Consider the following 12,019-nt stretch of genomic DNA (forward strand, 5'->3'; position numbering starts at 1 on the left):
TCAACTTTAAAATGAAATACTACCAAAAATATAAATAAACTTATGAAATGGTAAAAAAAAGGCGCCGTAGCTTTTCATTTCAAATAACTTTAAACGCTAATTACTCTTGATGTAAGTAAGAATAATAGTGTGACGTAATAACATCATAATCTTGAGCTAAAGCACCGATTCTACTCATTTTGTTTCATAAAGTTGCAAATTTTTTAAAAATACGTACAAAATTGCCTAATTAATATTCTTTTATAAAACAATACGTACCTGTTGCGATGTAAATGTGAAGGAACTCAACACGTCCTCGTTTTAAACATGAAACTTATATTAAATAACTGCACAATACAAGTATAAACAAGAAAATAACATATAACACTTATAAGTACGAGAACAGAACAAAATAGTGAATAATAGACAGCATAGCAGCTGCCTTGCGAATGCGTTCGTCTGAGTCTGACTATTCAACTGAATTAAATGTTCTTTGGCATAGTTCCAAAACCGAAAGAGTGAGGTTGAGTTGTTCTGTTCCGGCGCACCGGAACATACTCCCACCCTATCAGGCATTAGTCCTGATATATGGGCAAAGGTGCTAATTTATGAATGTTTCTTTTAAAAATAGAGCTTTTAGTTTTAACCGTGGCCACACGAACTAGTCCGTCAGCACCATGATGAAGTTCGACCACTTGTCCTAGTGGCCAAGAACCTGGAATATGACCATCATCTAGTAACAGGACGATGTCTCCAGTTTTCATATTCGGCTGAGTGTCCTTCCATTTCTTTCTGGTTTGAAGAGAAGATAGATATGCTTTGGTCCATGATTTGCAGAAGTCCTTGCGTATCTTTTGAAGGAGATCCCACCTATTCCGTATATTAGCAGGACTAGTAAGAGGTAGTTCAGGAGGGGATAGGATCACGTCTCCTGTAAGAAAATGTGAAGGAGTGAGAATATTAATGCAATCAATGTCAGTATTGTTTACACTACATAACGGACGAGAATTTAAAATGGCTTCTATCTGAGCCATTAGAGTTGTCAATTCTTCGAAAGTAAGTAGCGTTTCACCTATTACTCTTTTACAGTGATATTTGGTTGATTTAATTGCGGCCTCCCAAATTCCTCCGAAATAAGGAGATGCTGGAGGTATGAAGTGCCATTCTATTGATGCTTGAGTTAAATGATGAGCAACGGCTTCGTTCTTAGGAAGTGAAACCCACAATCGTTGTATCTCGCTGAGCTTTCGATTAGCCCCAACGAAGTTTGTTGCATTGTCGCTGTAAATGTGACTTGGAGCTCCTCGTCTAGCACTGAAGCGACGCAAAGCAGCTAAAAATGCATCAGCGGTTAAATCGCTCACTGCCTCGATGTGTAGTGCCTTAGTAGCGAGACAAATAAATAGAGCAATGTAACCCTTGGTTGATTTTGCTCCACGACCCTTGTTGAATTTGATTGAAATAGGACCGGCATAGTCCACTCCGCAGTTGAAGAAAGGCCTCTCGAGTGTTACACGATGCTTAGGTAGATTACCCATAAGCTGAGATGCGGTGGATGCTTTAAATTTGAAGCATTTGATGCATTTGTGAACACATTTATTAATGAGCTTTTTTCCACCTATGATCCAATATGATTGTTTGATAATGTGGGACAGTAATGAAGCACCAGCATGTAAATAAGTCACATGCTTTTCTTTTACGATGAGCTCACTTATCTTGTGTTTAGCAGGTAGAATCACTGGGTGCTTTTGATTAAAAGACAATTCTGAATTTTGTAAACGCCCTCCCACCCGTAAAAGACTGTTTTCATTTATAAACGGATGGAGGGAGTGTAGCTGACTTTTCTTAGGCAACGATCTTTGATTTTTAATGCATTTTAGGTCTTCATTAAAATAATCTTTCTGAACCCATCGAATTATGATTATTTCTGCATTTTTAGTTTCCGTGTAAGTGAGTGGAGAAAAGGAATCAGTTATAAGTGTTTGACATTTGTTATTGGTTTTGCACTTATTGATGAATCTTAAACAATATGCTAAAATGCGTATAATCTTAGAAAATGATGAATATTTTTCAAATAAATCACTATATAATTCATTTGATGTAGCACTATGAAATGAAAATATAGGATCAGATCTTTGTTCAGCTTTAATTAGATCCTCGATTTCTTTGGAAGCGGATTCCTCTTTTGGCCAGTGAGACGAATCCAAAAAAAGCCAACTTGGGCCATTCCACCACAAGTTGCAATTAGGAAGACATTTGGGATCAATACCACGCGAAGCGATATCTGCTGGGTTCTCTTTAGAAGGGACATGCCTCCAGTATTTTGTTGGAAGTACTTCGATTATTTGAGACGTCCGGTTTGCAACAAAAGTCTTCCATTTACGGGGATGTGCCGAGAGCCAGGAAAGTACGACTTTGGAGTCAGTCCAAGCGTAAACATCAAACTTATATTTTTTGAGAGTGTTCATGACTGCACGATATAACTTTGAAAGCAAATGAGCACTGCATAGTTCCAATTTAGGAACAGATACTTGTTTAATAGGTGCGACTTTAGTTTTAGAAACTAAGAGAGAAACCTTTATTTCATTTCCGTGTATTTGTTTGCAATATATTGCAGCAGCGTAAGCAAGTGTTGACGCGTCGCAAAAGCCGTGCAATTCAAATGTGTCAGAGGAAATAAGCGTGACACCTCTAGGAATGGTAAAATGTTCAACTGCATTGAAAGATTTCTGAAATTTAAACAAATCTTCAGCAAGATTTTGTGGAATAGGAGAATCCCAGTCCCCTTTTGTAAGCCAGAGCTTCTGATAAAAAATTTTCATTACAACCGTACATGGTGAAATTAATCCTAATGGATCGAAAATGCGAGCCGATTGGGACAAAATGTGTCTTTTTGTCAGCGGTGAGGTGAGTGCAAGGGCGGGTTTGAAAATGAATGTGTCTGTTGAAGAATTCCAAAATAATCCTAAGACTTTCGTGCTTTCCTTATCATTAGGAATTATTTCTAAATTAGTGTCCGTTGAACAATGTTCTTGAAATTCAGCAAGAAATGCATTTGAATTAGAATTCCACTTTCGTAGGTGGAAACCGTGTGTTTGTAAAATATTGGTAATTTCCTTACAAAGTGATATTGCATCACTATCGGTACTTGAACCCGATAGCAAATGATCCATGTATACATCGTGTAGTAAAGTATGAGACACAGCACTATTTTGTGAATAATCTAGTGCAATTTGCTTAATGCATCTAGTGGCTAGGAAAGAAGCTGGAGCTAAACCATATGTTACGGTGTTTAACTTGTATGTGCGTATTTCTTCGTTAGGATTAAACCTCCAAAGAATTTGTTGGTAGTTCCGATCCTCATCGGACACTAAAACTTGACGGTACATTTCTCTATGTCTGCTGAAAAGACTATTTCCGGAAATCGAAAATTAAGTAAAATTTCGAAAATGTCTCGTTGCAATTTAGGACCAACACCCAAGATAGAATTCAATGATTTACCGTTGGAAGTTTTACATGAAGCGTCGAAAACGACTCTTAATTTAGTAGTTGTACTAGACGGCTTGATCACTGCATGATGGGGAAGGAAATATTGCTCATTCTGAAATCAATTTAAACAGGTTTGTGTGACCAATTCCATATGACCTAAATTTTCATATTCATGCATAAAATCCTTGTATTGGTTTTCAAATTCCGAGTTTTCCTTAAATTTACGTTCCATAGCATATAATCGAGAAAGTGCAGCTGGTTTTGAATTACCTAATTCAGATTTAGATTTTAAAAAATGGCAACTTCACCACAAAACGACCATCTGAATTAATTGAGTAATTTTCCCGAAAATGTGTTTCAACAAATTGTTCTTCAGGCGAGAATGCAGTGTCAGTTGAATTTGGTACTTCTTCTAACTCCCAAAACCTTTTCAATTCGCTGTCAATATTTATTTCATAAATATGCATGTTTGAAAGTGAATTTGATTTCGTTTGATATTCCGGTAGTTTTCCGGATATGAGGAAACCAAAAATTGAGTTTTGAGCAATTAAATCACTTTGAGAACAAGTTATTTGTCCAGGAAGTAAAATAGAAAACAAGTAGTCAGATCCTAGAATAATATCTATCTTATCCGGAATGTGAAAATATGGATCAGCTAACTTTACATTTTTCAAATGCGAAAAGTCTTTCTCATTTATTTTTTGGCTTGGAAGCGCAGCAGTTAGTTTATCTAATACAATGCCTTAATTGGCATTCTCACTGATGCATCATGGATTGACATCAACTCGATTTCAACACAACCTTTTGTAACTGCGACTTCTGACTCAGCTAAACCCTTGACAGGAAAACGCGCATTTTTTCTTTTAAATCCCAATAAATTAATACAAGATTCAGATAATAATGTTGATTCGGAACCACTATCACAAAGCATTCTAATATTACGTTTTTGACCCATCGAATCAATTACATTTACATATGCAGTTGGCAATAAGCCAAAAGTTGTTTGAACGCTATTATTTTGAATTACAGTTCCGTTTTTGTTTTCATTCGTAGACGCAATGTTTGGTATTTCATTCGCGGTTGGATTCTTTCTTTGCTGTTCTGACTGAAAACTGGTCTCAGAAAGAGACGCAGATGTTGAATAACTTTTTAACTGATTTTCACACAGAGTACTATGATGCAATAACTGGCAATAATGACAACGATGTTGAGACATACATTCAGATTTTTTGTGCTGACTAGAAAAACAATTTAAACAAAGATTATTTTTCCTGACAAATTGATTTCTTTCTTTGACAGTGCTTTAAATTTGGGGCATTTGAACAGAAAATGATCTGATTTACACAATACATTTGATACCTTTGTTCACAGAAAATCTTTTAACACTAGGTTGAGTTTTTTCCCTTTCTTTTTCGTGGAAAATTTCTAACGAGGAACATCTATCATTTATAAATTGAATAAACATTTCAAAAGTAGGAAATTCCACTTTTGCTGAAAATTCAGACCATTGTTTACATGTTTCGTTGTCAACCTTCTGTAATAAAATATAAATTAGCCAGACATCCCTTTCACTAGCTTTTGGATCAATAGATTTTAAACCTCTGATAATTTCATCAGATGTATCGGCAATTTTTCGCAAATTAATTGAGTTTGCATTAATCACACAAGATTGTTCCATGAAAGTTTTTATTAGTGATGTGACAATTTGTTTTTTTTTATCATACCTAGATAATTTTCCCCAGGCTTCCATATAACTATTTTCTGAAATGGGAATATGTTTAATAACAGAAGCCGGTTCATCAGTTAATAAACCCTTTAGGTATTGAAATTTTTGAATGTTACTTAAATTTTCATTGTTATGCACTAATGATACATATAAGTCCTTGAAAGACATCCAGTTTCTGTAATTACCGTTGAAGGATTGCATATTTATTCTCGGTAATTTAAAATTATTAGCAGTATTTGGAGTACTATAACCTGGCATTTGACGTTCATTAACATTAGTAACTTGCATATTAACAGTAACATTTAATTTCTCAAATTCTTCCATTTCAGAACTTTCCGGCGGAAGTTCTGAGTCTGCCTTGTCAAAATCAGAATAAACGCTTTCAATTTTTTGAAGTTTATTCATTAAATCGTATTTTTCGAATAACTGCTTATCATCATTAATGAAATTTGAAATTCTGGTAAGAGCAGCTTTCGCTCTACCTCTACTATTTTTTGCAATCCTAACCTTGTCTTCCATTACGACGTAATGGTGCAATGAGGAAAACCAAAGTCAAACTTGTAAAAAAGGAAAAAAAATACTTATCTTGCTTGGTCTTTAAATGAAGTTCGAAGCTAAAAGTATCCAGTAGTATCCATTACTGTACCGAATGCAGTGTTGCAGTGCTGATGAAACCGAAATCTCGTCGGTGCCTCCAAAATATTATGTTGCGATGTAAATGTGAAGGAACTCAACACGTCCTCGTTTTAAACATGAAACTTATATTAAATAACTGCACAATACAAGTATAAACAAGAAAATAACATATAACACTTATAAGTACGAGAACAGAACAAAATAGTGAATAATAGACAGCATAGCAGCTGCCTTGCGAATGCGTTCGTCTGAGTCTGACTATTCAACTGAATTAAATGTTCTTTGGCATAGTTCCAAAACCGAAAGAGTGAGGTTGAGTTGTTCTGTTCCGGCGCACCGGAACACGTACCAAATTGCCTAGTTAATATTCTTTTATCATTCTTGTTTTATAACCTGTAAAAATTTCAAAACTTACTAAACGATGCACTTTTCGAAAACTGAAATTTTAAGATTATCACGTCAAATAGCCCCACTCTATCCAACGGTGCAAACTGGAAAATTTTAAGATTTTTAGTCTGTTCGTTCGTTAAGGTATGAGAAAAAATTCGCTTCAGTATTAAATTTTAAAAAAATCTGATGCGTGTTTTGAAAAATACCTCTTCAAGTCATTGTATCTTCATCCGCAAACAATGCGTATACAACTTTTGAAATCAATATTTTATTATGAAACAGTTTAAAAATCGGCGATAATTTTTTGACCATAGCACGGACACCACGAGTGAACAACAATGGCTCACATTTGTTTCCGGTCACATGCATGTTTTTCAATTTTATTTGCAAATACAGTTACTAAATGCTAGCGAAGTAACTTGGTTTTTGTTTCACGTACACTATTTGTCATCTTATTTAAAACCTGTTTGTTTTCAAAAAAGCTGTTCGGAACAGTTTTTCATAAAAAAAAAATTAGTTTATTCGAAAAGTTCTGAAAATAAACTCTCATACGTATTCGAACACTTCGAATAAATACTTCAGTAAAAACATAAAAATAACTAGGCATCCAAATATTTAATCAGATAACGTTAGCTAAAATTATACTTCTTTATATGCGCTTTGGTATAGATTAACTAATTTTGACGACTGTATGTTAAGCAAAATGATTTTAAGCTGAAAAACGAATTTTTAGTCCAAAGGGATTTCAGTCCCGAAGGACTATTGCTTTCGTTTTGGCATTTTGCGTGGGACTCATAAACGTCGGTTCACTTTTCAAACTGTTGCCACAAAATGTTAGAGTCCTGCATTATATTTGAAGAAATTAAATAATGAAAAATCTGCATAAATGATTGTCTATTTCTCGCATTGTGATAAAACAATGGTACATAGAGCCATCGAAATTTGAATGACGAAATCCTACTGCGAATATGGCCATCTGAAATCCCAAGTTTGGAATTTGTTTTATTATAGGTTTTATATTTTGTAAAACTTTAACGAATTTTTGATTTACAAACTCAATGCTTTAAAAGCGAGAAATGACAACGTTATATAGAAAAAAAATACTTTTATCTCCAGCTCGCGAGACTGTGTATATCGGAAATTCTAAAGATATGCTTAATTTAACATTATTTTGCGATATTGCTCTTGAACTGAATTTTATGGTTTAAGTGCAAAGAACATGATATTTAATAAATAAAGGTAACACTCAAAACGTTAAAAAAACGCCCCTTTGGACGTAATTTAAAATCTGAAAAAATTTCAGTTTTTTTTTTTTTTTTTTTTTTTTTTTTTTTTATTTCAGTTTTTCGAAGAAAATTTAACAATTAAAATTTTTTCTCATCCTATAATTTTGAATGCTCGTACCACATTTTTTTTTATTATATTTGTTAGAACGTTCATATTAACTTCAAGGAAAGCGTAAGATATTTAATTTTTCTTTCAAATTTATTCTGTTATTAATGGACAAACTAAGTAATTTAAAAGCAGTATATTCAGATTTATTTCAGTTATCATTAATTACTATCCTAAACCGGGAATTTACACTAACTGAAGTAATTAAAATTATCTCTGTATGTAAAGAGGAACATAGGAACATCTGTTTGTTTCTTTGTGTGTATTTGTGTGTGTAATTCATAAAAATTTGCAGTTTTATTCCGATCTTAATGACATTTTGCACATTTGACTTTCAAATAACAGAAAGGTCGCTGTCTATATAAGATTTCTAAAAAACAAGCCACGGAATTCCCAGTCAGGGCATTTATATTACAACTGTGCTCTCATGTCATCCGTCTTACGTTCCCATCGCCGTCGTTGCGTTTCCGCTGTCAGTGGAAGTCATACAAGCTAAGCAAGAAAGTTATTTTTTTTTTTTCAAAAGAAATGAATAAATACGAAGTTTCAATTTTGAAATCACGTAAACTATCTTAGGTTCACGTCTCCTTCATTAAGCCCCGCTATCAGTTCTTCTTAAAACTATTAGATGGCCCGGAGTGCGTTTGCTATCTGCGCACCTTTGGGCCTGAATCTGAATAAAATCTGAAAGCCTTCAGATTATATATTACGCACAAAGGTGCGTTTTTTTTTTTTTTTTAACGTTTCATGTGTTACCTTCATTTATTAAATATCATGTCCTTCGAAATTAAACCGCATCAAATATATTCAACAGCAATATCGTGTAATATTTAAAAACAGCATATCTTTAGAATTTCCAATAGCCAGTCTCGCTCGCTGGAGATAAAAATGTTTGTTCCGTACAGTGTTGCTATTGTTCGCTTTGAAATCCTTGAGTTTGTTGATCAAAAATTAGTTAAAATTTTGCAAAATGTGAAATGGATAATAAAACAAATTCGAGCGTTCAGGTGTGGGGGATTACGTTATTCAAAATTTTATTTCTCTTTTCTACCGTTGATTTTTACAGAGCGAGAAACATTCATGCATTCATGCAGATTCTTCATTTTTGTTTCTGTAAATATAATGCATGACGATAATATTTGTTGGCAACGGTTTAAAAAGAGAATCAACTCAGAAAGTGAAACGACGCAAAATGTCGTTTTGAGACTAATAGCCCTTTGGGTGTAACGCCCTTTGGGAAAATTCTTATTAAAAACGTTACATGGCGCTTTGTTAGTTCTACACTGTTCTATAGTATTGTTCGAGTTTGGCAAAATTTTGCATATTTCGCCTTGAACCAAAATAAGAAAAAAAAAAAATATTGTCTTGCTAAGATCTCGAGGGAAAAAAAACCTACCCTCGTCCCTCTAAATCGATATCTTTAAACACTGTCAACTCAAGAAACGCTTATAGGACTGTAAAGTTTTTTCGGAAAACCTCGCTTCTAGAAAAATATCTTAAAATAATATTTAAAGTATATCAATATTTTAGAGGTTTATTATGTAAAGACAGTCAAAGAAAATTACTTAAAATTTTTATTAAAAATGTTTAACATAAAAGTAATATAATTTACTCATTAATAGCATCAACTCGTGCTCCAGGTATCACCTACCCTTACATTACATTTAATGACTGAGGTATGCTTACATTTTTTACACAAACTGTTTTAAAAGTCTTTCTTAAAATTCTAGCTGTGTTGATGTTATCTGCAGTATATAGCATTTACTTTTTTTCCTATGTTTTTTTGTTGCCACATACGTTGAGAAATATTTTTAAAAATTCTCTTCTAGGTCCCTTCAATAGAAAAAAGTGCTCCATTATAAAATTTTTAGCACTGCCATCTAAATATAATTCATTTTTCATTAGAAAACTGCTTAGTTTCGCGAAGTATTGCACGCCATTCTCTTTGACGTACGTCATATATCGAAATTTCATTCTGGCTCGCGAAACCGAGGGGTTCCGCGGAACACAGTTTGAAGACCACTGCTCTAAATGAAGCCTTTTCTATGTGCATAAATCCTGGTACTTCAGCGAGTATACTATCAAGCAAGTTATTGTTGAAGTATTAAATACTCAAATATCCACTCTCTTTAAACCTCTTAACTTGACATTCTAAACACAATGCTTAAAAGAGTTGATATTTGTAATCCCGTGATGAACGTATTTGACAACTTTTATCTTTCAATCTTAGATCTAACTTAAATTCTAGTTTATTATCTTTTTTCTGGTCGTTATGCAGCTAGAATACTCATATTTGATTACAAAAACAAGCTTTCAGAAAGATAATTAGCTATTATGTCTGATGTATAACACTTCGTCAACCTTTCGTCTGTCAGAAAGGTCGTTATCTAAATTGTTCATGCGATAGGCAAAAGCTTTAAGGCAATTTTTAATCTGATTCATGCATATTCTTATTTCTTTTGTTTCAAGTATCTATATGAATGATTCTTTCAAATTACTTGTGATAGATTCTTTGATTGTCTAGAAAGTGCGTTAAGTGTTGCATTGTGAATGAGTCTCTAAACTCATTAACCAGCGTCATGAGCATAGATCACAAGCTTTGTGAAAATATAGACGCAAGATGTTTATGCTCTGTGTATCAGTCATTATCTTAAGAACCTGTAGTGAGTTATGACTTTGTTTAAAAGTTGTAAGCTTCTTTAGATTAAATTTATGGCGCTAATATTGAATACCAACAATTCCATCTGTTTCATATAATATGCTATTGCGGCAGATACCGGATGTTCGTATTCAAAATCGCTACATTCCGAGATCTTAATAAATAAGAGGAAAAGCGTCGCAATTTGTCCTGTTCAAAGGTCATCTACATCTATAGGAGCATTCTGTGGAATAAAAAAATGTATAAACAGTAGTCTTAAATATCTAAACAGTAGTCGGACTTAAGCAGAAATATTGCAGTGGACGAGAGAAAACATGAAAGAAGCATCAAAATAAACTTTTGTAATGTAAAGCCCCCGACTCTTTAACGAATAGAATAATGTTTTAAATTACAGTGACCTACCAACGTGACTGTGTTCTGTCAAAGTTTAAACCCTGTTTTTAGTCTCCAATGGTCCATCTCGAATAATTCTTTTGATGCATTAATATTGATGTCAACTCGTCAAAAGCCCTGCGAAAACTAAAATTCTGCTGCTGCTGAATTATTTCTCTTAGACTGTTTCCGATTACACTAAGTTTCGAAAACAGTACTTGCAGAGGTAAACCTTGATCAGCGGAGTGCGTCCACACGCATATTTTTCTCTTCTCCTTTCTGAATTATATTAACCAAGATGTTTATGTCACTGCTAATGGTGGAAATAACTAAAGTAACAATGAATATTAACTAAAGCAGGCAACTTATGCTTTAACTCTTTCACAGATCTTAAAATTAACAACAAAGCATTTCACAGAACGCAAATTATAAAATTAGCTCGTAATAATAAGGTAATAAAATTAGCTCATTACAAAATTCTACTTAGTTTATTACTGGAACCTTAAAATTCATATTTAATATATAAACATAACATCTTATTTGTTTCCAAAAATAAAAGTTTTATAACATAGAATTTCAGTTTAAATTGCTTTCCAAATCGTTGCCATCAACAGCTTCAAAACAAAGACTAATTAAATTAAACATTTTGATATTTTCTGGCCTTTTAAAATGTTGAATTAGTATTTCATATACTGGGTTACTTTTTGTGTGTTAACAGTTCGTATAAACATGCCAGAACAGCAAAAAATAAATCAAAAATTTGAAAAAAAATTTTATAATCCCAAGCAGCAACAATTTTTACGGGTGAAGATTATACAGCAAATCTAAATGTCTTCTTTTTCCAGATAACTTTCGTCAGTTTACATCCCCAATGTAAATAGTATAGCAAATATATATTTAAAAGAAATCTGGTGTGACTTCCTTGTACAGCCCATCAAATTATAGACATCTTTTTGTTTTATTTCATTTATTTTCTAGAATTATTCTAACTTAATTAACCGATTCTTCGACAAAAGTTGAAAATAGGATAAGTATAGGAAACGGAAGATTACTTTAAAAGTTATATTTCGTTATTCGATGAAATGTATTTTTTTTTTTACTTTTACATTACCAAAACATGAATATATTCGTCTTTTAAAACATTTCTGTAACTGGAAGTAAGACCAACGACTGCGAAAATAAAGGCTGGGTAAGAATTTTTAAGCCAGATGCGGGTGAATAAATATACATATGGCAATAAAAAGAGAGGTGCACAGCTAGATGTTATAGGAGTTCCATATGAAAAATTCCAAAAATTCCAACGTTCTACGGCGTAACATTTTTGAGTTATGCAAGATACATACGTATGTACAAACATCACGAAAAAATCCATTCTA

General features: G+C 33.2%; 1 protein-coding gene across 2 annotated transcripts in view; it reads right to left on the reverse strand.

Annotated features, from left to right (window-relative positions):
• Positions 1 to 3,556, reverse strand: part of LOC146995478 (uncharacterized) — a 92,263-nt gene extending 88,707 nt beyond the window's left edge. For both annotated transcript variants that reach the window (XM_085824064.1, XM_085824065.1), the window contains exon 1: positions 259 to 3,556. In XM_085824064.1, coding sequence (XP_085680190.1) covers positions 555 to 3,368 — 2,814 coding nt within the window. In that variant the 5' untranslated portion in view covers positions 3,369 to 3,556 and the 3' untranslated portion in view covers positions 259 to 554. The remainder of the gene's footprint in view (positions 1 to 258) is intronic.
• Between the last annotated feature and the right edge of the window lie 8,463 nt (positions 3,557 to 12,019).

Source organism: Stegodyphus dumicola, chromosome 9 (genome assembly GCF_044657685.1).
Source record: "Stegodyphus dumicola isolate Sdum_Otavi_A_Nest chromosome 9, ASM4465768v1".
Lineage (NCBI taxonomy): Eukaryota > Metazoa > Arthropoda > Arachnida > Araneae > Eresidae > Stegodyphus > Stegodyphus dumicola.